The sequence below is a fragment of the Pithys albifrons genome, chromosome 1 (assembly GCF_047495875.1).
Source record: "Pithys albifrons albifrons isolate INPA30051 chromosome 1, PitAlb_v1, whole genome shotgun sequence".
NCBI classification, from domain to species: domain Eukaryota; kingdom Metazoa; phylum Chordata; class Aves; order Passeriformes; family Thamnophilidae; genus Pithys; species Pithys albifrons.
The window spans coordinates 78613941-78627761 of record NC_092458.1 but is presented as its reverse complement, the minus strand read 5'-3'; the positions used below and the strand labels follow the sequence as shown (position 1 = coordinate 78627761).

The 13821-nt window shown below is 38.6% G+C and overlaps 1 protein-coding gene across 2 annotated transcripts in view; it reads left to right on the top strand.

Annotated features, from left to right (window-relative positions):
- Nucleotides 1-11747, top strand: part of NAALAD2 (N-acetylated alpha-linked acidic dipeptidase 2) — a 30371-nt gene extending 18624 nt beyond the window's left edge. For both annotated transcript variants that reach the window (XM_071555946.1, XM_071555938.1), the window contains 6 exons: nucleotides 2857-2948; nucleotides 4388-4478; nucleotides 5120-5384; nucleotides 8433-8514; nucleotides 9465-9557; nucleotides 11146-11747. In XM_071555946.1, coding sequence (XP_071412047.1) covers nucleotides 2857-2948; nucleotides 4388-4478; nucleotides 5120-5384; nucleotides 8433-8514; nucleotides 9465-9557; nucleotides 11146-11335 — 813 coding nt within the window. In that variant the 3' untranslated portion in view covers nucleotides 11336-11747. The remainder of the gene's footprint in view (nucleotides 1-2856; nucleotides 2949-4387; nucleotides 4479-5119; nucleotides 5385-8432; nucleotides 8515-9464; nucleotides 9558-11145) is intronic.
- Nucleotides 11748-13821: the final 2074 nt, after the last annotated feature.

Here is a 13821-nt window from a genome sequence, read left to right as displayed (position 1 = left end):
ACTGACATAAGTGGAATCTTATTTTCAATATGTAGTAAAAAAAAATAATAAAACCAAGATGATAAAACACTTGAACAATTCTCTAAAGTGGTAAGCACTGAAGGAAATAATTTTCACACTGGTTAGCAATCATTTTTTTTCTGCCTGTTCCCACAAATCTCCTTTGTATCTCACTGAGGCCCTGAAATATATAATAAAGATTGAAGAATTGAAAAGGTTTTGTAACAGGCCACATGTATAGATTTGCATGATCACAAGTGGTCTAACCATGTCTCCTTTACTTTCACCTCTCAGGATAAATTATCATAAGGCCGAAAGATTGTGATCCATTAAAGCATGGAACTCAATTGGCCATCTGAGTAGTTAACCAGATTATGCACCTAGCATGAGCCATTGCCACTGTCCTCAGATCTGGATTCTTCTCAGTTAACAGAACACACCTCTGACTGACTTAAGAAATATAGGGTCTGTTTAAAGGCACTGGGGAGAAATAGATGCCTTTAGGATGAGCTTCATTTGACAAAATGTGGCTGTCCATTTTTATATGTAGAGAACTCAAACTATTTTTCCCCCTGATATTTAGGGAACTCAGGTGACTTAGTCCAGTGTAAAAATCTGCATCTGATTGCACTTGGTAGGATGACTTCAGCTGCCAGTCTCCCATCCCAATAGATGCACTCATCATGAATTATTTTCAAAACCAGTACACTTTTAACACCTGAAATGTCATGGTTTGGATCTGGGGAGATTTATCTATGCTATTCCCATGAGTTTCCTTTCTTTTCTACATTTTATTTTCTTATAAATTCTTTCTATCCTAATCTTTTCTTTCACCCTTGCTGGGGAAGAAGCTGTGCTTATCCAAACATTAGCTCTGACACTTTGCACACTGAGAGCATTCTTTTTTACATAAAAATTTCGATATCCTTAGTGCTGCAGGGCTCTGGATAAAATAATTTACTTTCTGTCTGCAGCAAGCCACTTACCCAGGAAGACATTTTTCAGCAAAAGATAAAGTTTAAAAAAGTGCTCTGGGCCAAAAATAGTATCTCACTCTTGATCTTAAGCCAACTATTCAACTGTTGCTGGGTTGAGCAGAAAACTTCAACTAAAGTACCATGCAAAGTACTTGGGACTGACTTAAAAAATTAATTCTGATTCAGTGTTAATTTTTAACAGTAGCAGCATGATGTAAACAATAGGAAATCTGGCAACTTCACACCTGACTATGCAAGTCCAAAGGAAAGGTATTTCTGTTCAAATTAAACAGTTCAAAATCAAAAGTTCCCTTTGTTCTTCTTGTGAAGCAATTTTGTCCAAAAAGAAATGTAGGGTACATGTGAAGTGTTATCTTTCAAGAAGTTCTGCATTTAAGTGTGCTCCTCTGCATACAGGTGGTACATTTAGCTGTTGCTTGTAACTTTTGGCCCTGCTCCACTGCTAGGGTTTAGATATTTGGTTTTCACCACACAGTGTCTGCAATATCTCAGCTCCAATTCCCCTGTTCTAATCACCACTGCTCCATTTATACTTAAAGAACTCTGCATCTTTCTTCAGGTACCAGAAAGCCTAAGCTGATTCTAGATTTGGATCTAAGTCAGGGCAAATAATATGTTTTACTGTGTTCTGTGTTGCATGAAAAAGCTGGCCAATGGTTTTTACATGACCACAGGTGTCAGAATAACTTCTTTCCCAGAGCATGGAATGCTTTTGCTCCCATATGTCAGAGTTCAGCTTGCACTTATTAATGTGCCATTTTCACTTTAGCCCTAGGACTTGACCAAAGTGCTCTGAAAATGACAGCAGCCAAGCAGTTATTTCACAAAGTTGTAATTTTTCTGCTAGCTACTGATAAAATCTCTGAGGTCAGAGCTCTTTGGATTTTCAAGTTGGAGTTAACATATTTTTCAATGCAGAATTTAAGTCTCAACAATATGGTGGGACCATAGACATGAACACTTATGCTTTTTATTTTGGAAAAAAAAAATCCCAATTCTCTACACATCATAACCAATCTTGTATTTAAAAGATCACGACTATTAGAGGTTGTTTTAAGTGCAGATGGAGACCAGGGCTGGAGTCTTTAGATTTACCTCTGCCACAGATTTTCTAAGAGCTTTGATCAATTGATTTATACTCTTTCATAGTTTTCCTGGCAGTATGATCACTGCACTAATACTACCTTTTCCATCCTTGTTACAGTGCTTTTTGTTTTTTTTTAAGGTAAGGATGAGACCTGCGTTTGTCCATACAATGTCTTGCCAATGATTCTCCAGTCTTGGTTGAGTCTCCTTGGCACTGCTGTAATATGATTGGTTTGGACCTTTCCTTCTAGCACAGTTCTTTGTAGCTTTCCTATAGAAAAAGCAGCCAGATTTTAGGTTTAGCCTTATTGAGAGAATTTTGCTGCTGTGTGGGACAAATCTCCTCTGGGCTGTGGCTGTCATCTCCCCTTGCCTGCTGAAAGCAAAGCTGTTGGGGCATCCTGGCTGCTGGGAGAGCCCCATGGTATTACGCATGCTGCTGTGTGTGCACATACGCAGTGCTTTAAGGCAGTAAGAAGTCATAGAAACCCCTAGAATCCACTTCTCCCAATGGTAGATGAGCTCCAGCTAGTATCCTTGAGCCTTTATCCTGAACTTTTCTGCTGTCTGCGGTTGGTTCCAAGAGACAATGAGATGCTTTTTGTGGTTGGAATCTACAAATGTGTGCCACAAATCTAAACAGTGTACGTGTACTTCCCTGCACGCAGCAACTCTGTTGGTTAAGAATGATGCAGATGGCCATAAAGGGCTGCTGTGATAATGAATTGAGTTAGTGGTACTTCCAATGAGATTATAATGTTTTCCTCTCCAGATTTTAAGCCCAGATGAGGGTTATGAAAATAAGTCTCTTTATGAGAGCTGGCTTGAGAAAGATCCTGGAACTGAAAATAATAGCTATCCAAGGTAAGATTTTAATATGTGGGTTTTTTCCCCTCACAGTATTTTCATCATATCATAGCATGGCTACTCTCCAGAATTCTTTTGAGATGTGCTATTTATGACAGCAATACAAAACTTTTTAGCACAAGGTGACTCTTTAGCAATATATTTTATAGTAAAATAAAATAAAATTTTATTTTTCTTTAATGATGATGACATTATGCTTGCTGTAAAATGAATTCTCACACTTTTTAAAGGCCTTTTTATTAGTAGAAAAGCAATTTGGAAGCAATCAAAAGAAAAGCAGGGTGGAGAAAGAGCTCAAAACATAATTTAGTCACCAGCTAGATGAGATAAAATCAAATTGTTAGGATAAGCAAATGCTCAATTGAAAGAATCTGCCTAGAGCAGTAATTAAAATGCGGCAATTAAAAAACTTGTGATAATTATTCGCTGTTTATACAATAGATGTAAATGTATTACATTACAAATCTGTATATTAGGGTATTAAAACTTCATATTTCAAGGTATTAAAACTCCAAAACACTCTTTCAGCCTGTGACTCAGAGGGCTAAATCTCATTCACATGTGGCATTACTCATGTAAGGTAAACAGAACTGCCCCTTTGTGTGATTTGACCAAAATGTTCTGTCTCTTTCTGGCCCTGTTAAGATGAGTTTCTGGATTCATGAAGCTCACTGAGATTTCTTCCTTTTGACAAAGCTACCAGATCTGATCTTTCACAGTTGATACAAATAGTTCCTTGCAGAAATTTATACTAACAGAAGAACTTCAGCTGGAAGAGAAGAAACTGCTTTCTTTTTTAGCTGAGAAACAGCAATTCTTCACTAGGGTAGACGTCGAAACCTAAAACTTCATACCAAATGTAATTATTTTAAAATACTTGGTATATTACGTGCCTTTTCTACCATTTTCTCCCCTGCCATGCCACATCTCTCCACCAGATAGCAGTAGTGACCCGTAGGTACCAAATGCCGATCTGCTCTTCTGCAGTAGAAATTACTTATGTCTTGTATTCTACTGTGGAATGTGCTAAGCACATAAACACATCTGTCTTTACATACATTGCTGCCCAATTCATATTAGTTTGGAAATAAATGATTGATGCTTTGAGGTGGCAGAGACATGTCTGATACAATTTTATGTCTCCTATGTATAATGTGTGTTATATTTTTTTTCCTAAATGTGGTCAGTGTCATAAACAGGATTCATATCTTTAAAAGATATTTCTAGCAGTATTGAATACTGAATCAGCATGTGGGAATAAGATCAGTTGAGTAATTAAGCTTGCCACTCATCTAGTGTCTGATCTTACAAGTGTCCCTGATGTGCCCTCCAGAAAAACTCACCTCAATTTCTCTGAAAAATCTGCATTTTGCATAAATTACTACCATGCTGTTCAGTAAGTGCTTTCACAAAGATGTTGTCTTTTCTACATGTAGAATAAATAAACTGGGGTCAGGCAGTGATTTTGAAGCTTACTTTCAGCGACTGGGAATTGCATCAGGCAGAGCTCGTTACACCAAGAATAGGGTAAGTCTGCCAGATTGCTTGAAGAAGTTTGAAAGTGCTGAGCTCTCATCCTGGAATAAGCATTTATTCAGAATTAATAAAAAAGTTTCAAAGTGTCTTTGGTTTGTATATCAGTGCCATTTCCTAATTTAGCAAGAAATGTAAATGTTTGGAGAATAAAACATGTTACAACAATGTGTATGTTCTATAGGATGTCAAGTTCACAGAAAGGTATTTATAGAATCTGATTGAAGGTATATAGTTCATTTCACCATGCTATTAGTGGGTCCCTTAATATACAAATCTTCCACGACTGTGTTCAGAAATAGCTACACAAGGTAAAAAGGGGCCGTGATTGAAGACTTTTGCTATCCAAAGCCTCAAACTGTTTTCACTCTTGGTGAAGGCAATCTCTGTGCAATGGAACTGAAGACAGGTCTTCAGTAGGCAGAGGGAGGGAAGCCTTCTCACTTAATCCTATGCAACAGTACATGAATTCCGATTGGTTTAGTTTCTTAATATGAACACAAAAAAATTAAGAATAGTAAATTTCTTTTTATAGCAAATAGCTTTTTTGTTTTGGAAACTGTACAAAACATAGTCGTTAAGTGATCAATACATCTCTTAACTGCAGTCAGACAAATTTGTTTGATCTTTTCCAGAAAGCAGACAAATTCAGCAATTATCCTGTTTATCACACTGTGTATGAGACATTTGAGCTAGTGGAAAAATTTTACGACCCCACCTTCAAGAAACAGCTAACGATTGCCCAGTTACGAGGCAAACTGGTTTATGAACTTGCAGATTCCCAGGTCATTCCTTTCGACTGTAGAGATTATGGAGAAGCCTTAAAAGGATATAGCAACAGAATTTATAAATTGGCCAAGAATCATGAAGAACAGCTGAAACTTTACAAAGTATCATTTGGTGAGTAATAGCCACAAGACTCTTTCTTATATGACTTAATTAGTCATGCAGGGACATGTCATATCTGTTACAGCTCTGCAACTGAATTCCTTACTTTCCCATTTGAATTTTGCCATCACAATAAAGAGCCTCTATTTTTTTTTCTGAACATAACACAGATTTAGCACATTATTGTCTAGATGAGAGGGTTATAACAATTTTCATGCATATTATTAATTACAGGCATTAATAAAGTCAAGGACCTTAAATGCAGAATAAAGAGATATCTCAGCCTGCTTTTCACTCTCCTACTTAAAAAAGAAGACAAGTTAAAAATGCTTATGGTGACTGCTTGGTTGGAAGTTGAGAAACAGGTGCCGATTCCTCCTGAGGCAAAGACTTCCTCTGACCCCAGGGAACTTGTTTACCATCTGCCTCAGTGCCTGAGGCCACAGAAGCACTTCTCTAGCTCTTCTGCATTAATACATCCATTTGCTAAGCACTTGAACATGTTGCTCTGTAGCATATAAAACAGGTCTGAAGCAGCAGAGAGCTCTGGATCCCAGGCTAGGATAGCTGCCACAGTAATTTTCTGTCTCTCACTGCTTTTCTGCTTGCCACGTTCACTCCTTGTTTCTGTACCAAGATTTTTCAGTCTTGCCATCTGATTCATTTGCCATCTGATGGAGCCATGCTTTTTGGAGATGCAGCCTTTTGGGTTATGTGAAACATTAGAAGTAACGCAAATTGAATCCGCTTTTGGGGAAAATTGAAAATGACATTGAAAACTTCATGTAATGGCTTAGGTGAAAAATTCTTTATTTTGAAAAGACACCCCTATTTGCAAGAAGACCACTTGAGACAAAGAAAGCCTTGTTTGATCTGAATATTCTTCTTGCGGTAATAGAACATCTGCCAAAATTTTTGTGAAATAATTTATTTTCATTGTTAGGGGTTTTATCTATTTCAGATTAAAAGCAGACCAAACTACCTTCTGACCAATGCATCTATTCTTGTTCCTAGAATCTAGAGGCAATCTTTTTTTAGCCTTTTTTTTTATTATTTTTACACAAATATCACTTAAACCTCTCCTTAGTAGTTTTATCAATGTGTAATTTTGATCATTTCTTTACAAGGCATGTTTTTCAGTCTTTTAATTATTTTCATGTCTCTTCTCTGATGCTTGTTGAGTTTTAACTTATTTCTTGGATGAAACTACAATTACTAATTTTGTTTATTGTATTGCACCAGAGTACATTAAAAGGCATAGGTAGCTTTTACAATACGGTGAAAATTAAAATTCATTTCACTCAGCATTTTCATAGAATTACTTACTGACAACACTGAATGTCAGAAAATTGTTAATTAAGCGTGAATAAATCACATAATTGTCCTTTAAGTTAATAGATTAAGGGTTTCGTTTGCCTTTGAATTCAAATTTCAGCTGTTCCTCTGCAACAATGAAGGCTGGAGACCTTTTTTCATAAAACATGTATTTGTAGTCATGTGCTATCAGGAAAAAACTTTTGCAAATGGGCAAAGAAGAAATATGATATTTTCTAAAATAACCAACACTGACAACACTGAATAGCTAGTGAACATGAACATGATGAAGTTTCTTAAATAATTTCAGATGATCTTCCTTTTTTTTTTCCTCTTAAATCCCCTCCTACTGCTTCTGAAATATAATCTGTTGCTGTGATATAGCCATGATGTCAGCAGGGCAAAACTCTGTCCTCTGGCAAACTTAAAGCTCTTGCCATGGTTGTGGACAAGTGTGAATTCTCACCCTCACAAGGTGACATGGGTCTCTCTATGCTCCAGTCCATAAACAGCTTGAATACATAAAATCTGTGCCTCTAATTGCATAAACTCAACAACAGTAATATAAGAAGTAAATGTAGGCTTGTGAGGAATAAATAAGTTTGCTAAAAATAGGAGACCAAACAACACTGAAGAAGAGCTTTCAATAGGAGCCCAGGAAACAGAAAGTATGTCACATGAAACTGGTTGATGAACTTATAAACAGTGAAGGGATAATAGTTGCCAACAGAGGACTGGATTTAAGAGATGATCAAATCTTATGTCCCATTTTCCTATACAATTTTCCTATCTAGTTTTCTGAAACTTGTGGGCAAAATATACAAGATGTAAAATTTCCTTCTTTGTAATTGAGTTGTTTGGGTTGGGTCAGAAGCTCTCCTCATAATCTCCACCTGTTACTTATTCTACAAAAATTACTTGTATAAATTGGTAATTTTCACAGGTCTGTATTAAACACATCCTTCCACAAGAAAATCATCACAGCTGCTACTGCCATTAAAAGGAAGGCCTGCTGCTTCTTTGGCTAAGTCATTCCACATGGCTTGGATGTACTGCCAGAGACAGGGCAGGAAAAAACAACTGCCACACCTGCAGCTATGACTGCACATAGCCAGGCATAACAGGCAAAATCCCAGGTCAGGGCTGTTCCAGAGATACCTCTTATGCCATAACTCCAGTGTGGAGGAAGCACAGGATTTGGCTGCTTTAATCTACATGTGTATCTCTGTGGTCCACGATAGCTGTGTCTTTTGTTCTTCACCTATATTGTTCAATATACATACCACTCTCTTCTGTTATGCTCTGAATAGGACATCACACTCCTAGAGCAAAATCCTGCTGTTCTTCCAGCACCTTCTGGAAGAGTTGGTATTTTTATTGAAAGTCAGGCTTTTGTTACCTGAACACTACAGTGCTTCCCTTTGCTAAAAAGGAAAGTGCAGAGGTCTCAGTTTGCAATGCCAGCCAGTTTTATCTTGCCAGGCAGAGGGAAGATATATACTCATGAAAGCCTTACCAAAAGCATTCTGCTTTACTGTTGGTCTCATTGCATAAGGTATTTGTGTATTACTGCTAGTAGTGCAGCTCTTTAATGTCTGCACTAGGGAAACTAGTCCATTATGGAAGACAAAATTAATGCTATTATATCAGCAAGACAAATGTAGTTTTTCTCCCACTGGGCAACTAAAAGGTAGATAGGGCTCAGTAAATACTCTAAAGTTATTCACAAAGCCCTTCCTTTTCTAGATCCTCTTTTTTCTGCTGTGGTGAACTTCTCAAAGGCTGCTGCTGAATTTCACAGGCGACTTGAACAAGTCGACAGGAAAAAGTAAGTATGAAAAAAGTTTTATATATGTATATATGACATATGTATATTTACATATATGTATAGATGTACCTCTGCCTTAGGTACCCCGGGTGGAAGTTCTTTCTTTTGAGTGATGACACAAGGGGTCTCTCTGATTAGTGTAGAACAGAGTCCTTGAACTCTGAGACAGGCAGTATCTGCTAAGATAAATTAGCAGATATAAGAATGCTTCCTGTGATGAACAGTATGAGCTGTAGAGCTTATTGCTAGTGTTGAGTAGACACCAAAATGATAGTAATACATGGAAAGACAGGTAGCAGTGAAAGCTAAAGTTGAGCTGAGCTCTATATTTAGACACCTACACTTGAGTGTTATGGTGATGCCAGAATTTGTACTTTCAGTGCACTTCAAGGAAGACAATGATGCTTCTGAGTATCTGAGATATCTGTAGGATGCTTGCAAACCTAAGTGCCCTACAGAACTCCTGTGCCTTATGAAAGCAGTGACTGGAGGCCAGGTGCTCCTAGGCATCTAGTATGGTACCATTAATTGTGTTTAGGAAACTGAATCCCATTCTTGCTATGTTACTATATAGTACACTTGGCTTATGGGTGGACACCAAAATCTATCTATTAATCTATTCATCTTGACATAAATCTCAGTCTTCCTCTCCCCTCTGTTAAGATCTTTCTGGTGACATTTAATACTTAATAAGCAAATATCTGACACTCTCAGAAACTTTCCCATTTTGTTTTCCATAATGTGAAATCTCGTTGTTGAGTTTTCTAATACAGAAATTCCAATGCATTACATATACTGAACATCTCCCTTTGCAAAATCTCATCTTTTTTGCAAACTGTAGACCATATTTTTCTCTTATTCTTCTGTCCAAAAAAAGGGAAAAGTGTTTAAATGAAACTGGGGAGTCATATTTCCCTACTGTATGAAATGTCTGTCTTCATCTCCTGCAGTCCAGTTGCAGTGCGCATCATGAACGATCAGTTGATGCTGATAGAAAGAGCTTTCATTGATCCTCTGGGCTTGCCAGGAAGGAAGTTTTACAGGTGAGGCAACAAGTTTCTTAACCCACTGTCTAAGGTACTGTATTTTTGCAGGTGAAACACCTCACAGCTGAGTGGTGAATTGAATTGCTGAATAGGTCTCATACAGGAATCATAGCTCAACACATTGCTTTAGGTACAATCCAGTGAGCAGTGGACTTTGCTTATAGCCCCTGAGGAGAACCCCATGGCTACACCAGTCTTATGGTGCCAAATTCCCCACTTTGGTTTTGGCCTTCTGGTTTTATTAGCTGTGCTTAAACCACAACACCATCATAGCCTGTGACTTTTACTTGCAGGTGTGTAATACTAGTGCTGTTACCACTTGGTGTTTTGAACCTGCACAAGGTGAGGATTGAGTGGAAAATCAACTGCACCAAAAAAAAAAAAAGGAGAAACAAGGGTAGAGTAAAAGGGAGACAAGGATGAGAACAGATGAGTAATGAGGGTAAGCTGAAGAGAGAAGCAGAGAAGAGAGAGCTTGAAGAGGGAGAGACCTTTCAGCACAGGATAGATAAAGGCCCATAGAGTCTCATCAGTCCCAGCTTTAGCTGCTTCTATAGGTGCTCTGAATAGCTTAAATCATTAACTGCTATGTCTTTCCCAGAAACTCAGTGCTTTTATTAGTAATACCTGACAAGAAGCCAGCTTCCAGTGTCAGGTGTGTGACTACCTCACTCTGCTCTCAGTATCCTCCTTTTTATAATGACTGGGTATATCTGGCTCACTGATTGATGGCTTTCATGCCAAGCCACAAGTCCCTCAGGCAGGCAGAACTGAGAATCACGTTTCCATTCTCCTAGGATAAACTGTCATTCACACTTTGGGAAGAATGAAATTGTGGCTTTCTATAGTTCTTGCTAGGTGTTGGATATCACTTAGAGCTGTCTGGATTTTTTTTAACATTTTTTACTTGCTTGCATTTATTAATGTAGTTTTAATGTTTATTCTGATTTGGAAGGACTCTTTCACATGCTGCAAATGTGCTTTGATACTTCACATTTAAAATCAAATCAATTTAGGAGCAGATCTGCAGCTATTCTTTACTGAGAAAAAAAAATGCTGCACCAACAAATAAAATTGACACTTTTGTGCAGTTCTGATCCAATAAGATCACTTCTCATCTCAAGATTCTTAATTCACCTATAGATTTTTCCCCTGCTTTTTACATTCTGCTGACGATCATTCAGCTACTTACATATTTTTGAAGTTTCTGTTCCATTTCTCATGATACACCTGTAACTAGCTTTATTCCCCTTTTCAGTGCCAAATTAGTTCAACAGGTTTGTTGAGCTCTCTTTTTCAAAAGTGCGACAGGGGTTTTTTTCTAATTAGACAAATGTGTCATCTCTTCCCACGAAGGCTACCTGACCTGAATCTGTGTCCTTTCCCATAGATGTTGCCCTTGGGGCTGGCTCCTGTCCTTTTAAAGATGTGTCCAGCTAGATTTTCTGTGTATTTAATAAATTCTGATCTTCCTGGGATCCATATCTGTTTTACATAGCCCACATAAAGATCCCTACAATGAACATACCTTCCATTAATAGTCACTTTAATTTAGTATGGTTATATTTTTTTTCTTTCCCCACAGACATGTCATCTTTGCTCCAAGCAGTCACAACAAGTATGCTGGAGAGTCCTTCCCAGGAATCTATGATGCCATGTTTGATATTCAAAGGAAAGCTGATCAACATGAAGCCTGGGAAGAAGTGAAGAGGCAGATTTCCATTGCAGCCTTCACTGTGCAGGCAGCAGCAGAAACACTGAAGGAAGTAGCATAGGAAACTCACTCATTAAAGTCTGACATGCAGAATAGTAAGGCTACTGCAATGTCCCAGACTCCCCTGACTGCCTACCATATCCAAGTTTCCAACCTTTCAAATGCACACACATGTACTGGCAGGGTGAGCAGGAGCTCTGTGAGTCAGAGAACTCCTGAGCTAGAAATTACTGCATCTCTGATACTGACAGAACTGCAGCTTTATGAACAGCCCTAGATGGAAGCAAATTTGGATGTGGAAAGGGTGGGGAGCAGGAACAATGAGTTCTCATTTAGAGTTTTCTGAAAGAACTGCCAATTTTGAGGACTATTATTTTGGATGTACAATGACAAAACCATTTATTTGCCAAGTTACCTGTAAATTTTGTCCATAGCAGTGATCAACAATACACGGTTTAAGAGAAAAAATATAACACTCCTCAGCCTGTGCATTCTTCTTGTTCTGATAATTACTTATATAAGACACCAAAGGCCTCTGTGTAGTTAGAATCTATTCAGCAGGACTGGTGAACGCTTCTTGCACTGACTTGCTCTCTTTTCCTGAAAAAAGTAAAATAGTGGCCCTCCCACTGATGGCCAAAGCAGTACTGCCCATCTTGATAATCCAGGAAAAGACCTGCTTATATGCAGAAATCTTACACACTTTCTCAGGAGTGTGAATGTTCATCCCTCTAAAAGCCACTATGTATCTCTGTACCACATTCAGCTCTGGGATCCCCAGCATAAACAGGGATGTGGGCCTGTTGGAGCAAGGCCAGAGGAGGCCACAAAAATGATCAGAGGGCTGTAGCATCTCTCCTATGAGGAAAGACTGAAGAGTTGTTACTCAGCGTGGGGAAGTGAAGGCTCTGGAGAGACCTTATTTTACAGCCTTCCAGTATCTAAAGGGGCTACAAGAAAGGTGGAGAGAGACTTTTTACAGGGGTATGTAGTGATAGGACAAGGGGAATGGCTTCAAACTAGAAGAGGGCAAGTTTAGACTGTAAGAAATTCCTTACTGTGAGTGTAGTGAGGCACTGGAACAGGTTACCCAGAGAACTTGTGGGTGCCCCATCCCTGGAAATGTTCAAGGCCAAGTAGGATGGGGCTTGCAGCAACCTGGTCTAGGTGTCCCTGCCCATGGCAGGGGGATTGGAACTAGATGACATTTAAGGTCCCTTCCAACCCAAACTATTCTATGACTCTATCAACACTGACTACATTTCGTTGTTCTCTTTACTTCTGCCTGTCTGGGACCCTCACAGTTATATATGTAGCTGAAGATACTGCTTAAGGATGTGGTTTCTCATGAATGGTGACTGGTGTGTAATTCCACTGTTTCCCTTTCTCCGAATCACACACTTTTTCTGCTCTGTCATAACTTTACCTTAACTGCAACGGGCGATAACTGAATGTGCTCCCAAGGAAGGGTTAGGATCTCTAGATGGTAGAAAAAAAGCCATTAGTGCCTCTTCCTTCTGAGCAGCAGCCAACTTTGGATCCATCAGTGCTTGCTGCTGTAGGATCATCAGAGGATAAGGCAAATGAGGAATTTCCACATGAAAAGGAAATATCTAACAAAGTATACTTCCTCCTTCATTTATGGAAATATCATTAACAGTATAAACTGGTAAACAAATGTTTCACCAGTAAACATCGCCCTTCAGTGGTAGCTAGCCTTCAAAGTTCTGTGCTGTTACCTTGCTGCTGCAAAAGAAAATAAAATCTCTTCTTGTTTCCCTGTGGAGTTTGAAGCTGTAAGAATAAACTACAGCTCACAACAGGCTGATGCACAGCTGGCATCGATCGCTTTGTTCATCTTGTTAACTTAATTGATACCTCTGTATGAATGTATAATTCATCATGACCCACCACATCCTGAGAATTATACCAAATAGCTCAAATCTATTTTCATTCCTGTCTATGAAGTTCTACTGAGGGAGAGGGATATCCAAACCCTTATAAATAAGGAAACCTAACCACTTATAAATGATCTATACTAATTGATTTTCACAAAATCCCATATTCTTGGTATTGAAAGGATCAGTTTCTCAGCTTGAGCTGAGATTGCCTTCCCTTTCTCAGTAAGCAGAATCCTTCTGTTCTATAGATAAGCAACAAGCAACTGCTGCTGCCCTCCAGCCCAAAGGCTGCTGTATTACTGTAGCTCTGCCTACCCATAATTTCAAAGTGTGGGGAGGGGCTTTTTCAGACTCCTTACAAGTAGGATCACCTACTCTTTCCTTCCCTAATTCCATTTGCACAGTTCCTTCACTCGGCCTGGCAATCAGTGAATCTACAGCTGGGAGAAACAGACCCTTCAGCTTGTGAAGTGACTGAAGCAGCAAAACAATTTGGCAAAATTAAACTTGGATGAACCACATATCACTTGGATATTTGGGTTGTCAATTGTTACTTTAGAAAATCAGTTTCAAAAGGATGGTGACAGGAATCTTATTTTAGCTTGCAGACAAACTTTTAGCAGGACCTATGGCAATAGTAAAGGAG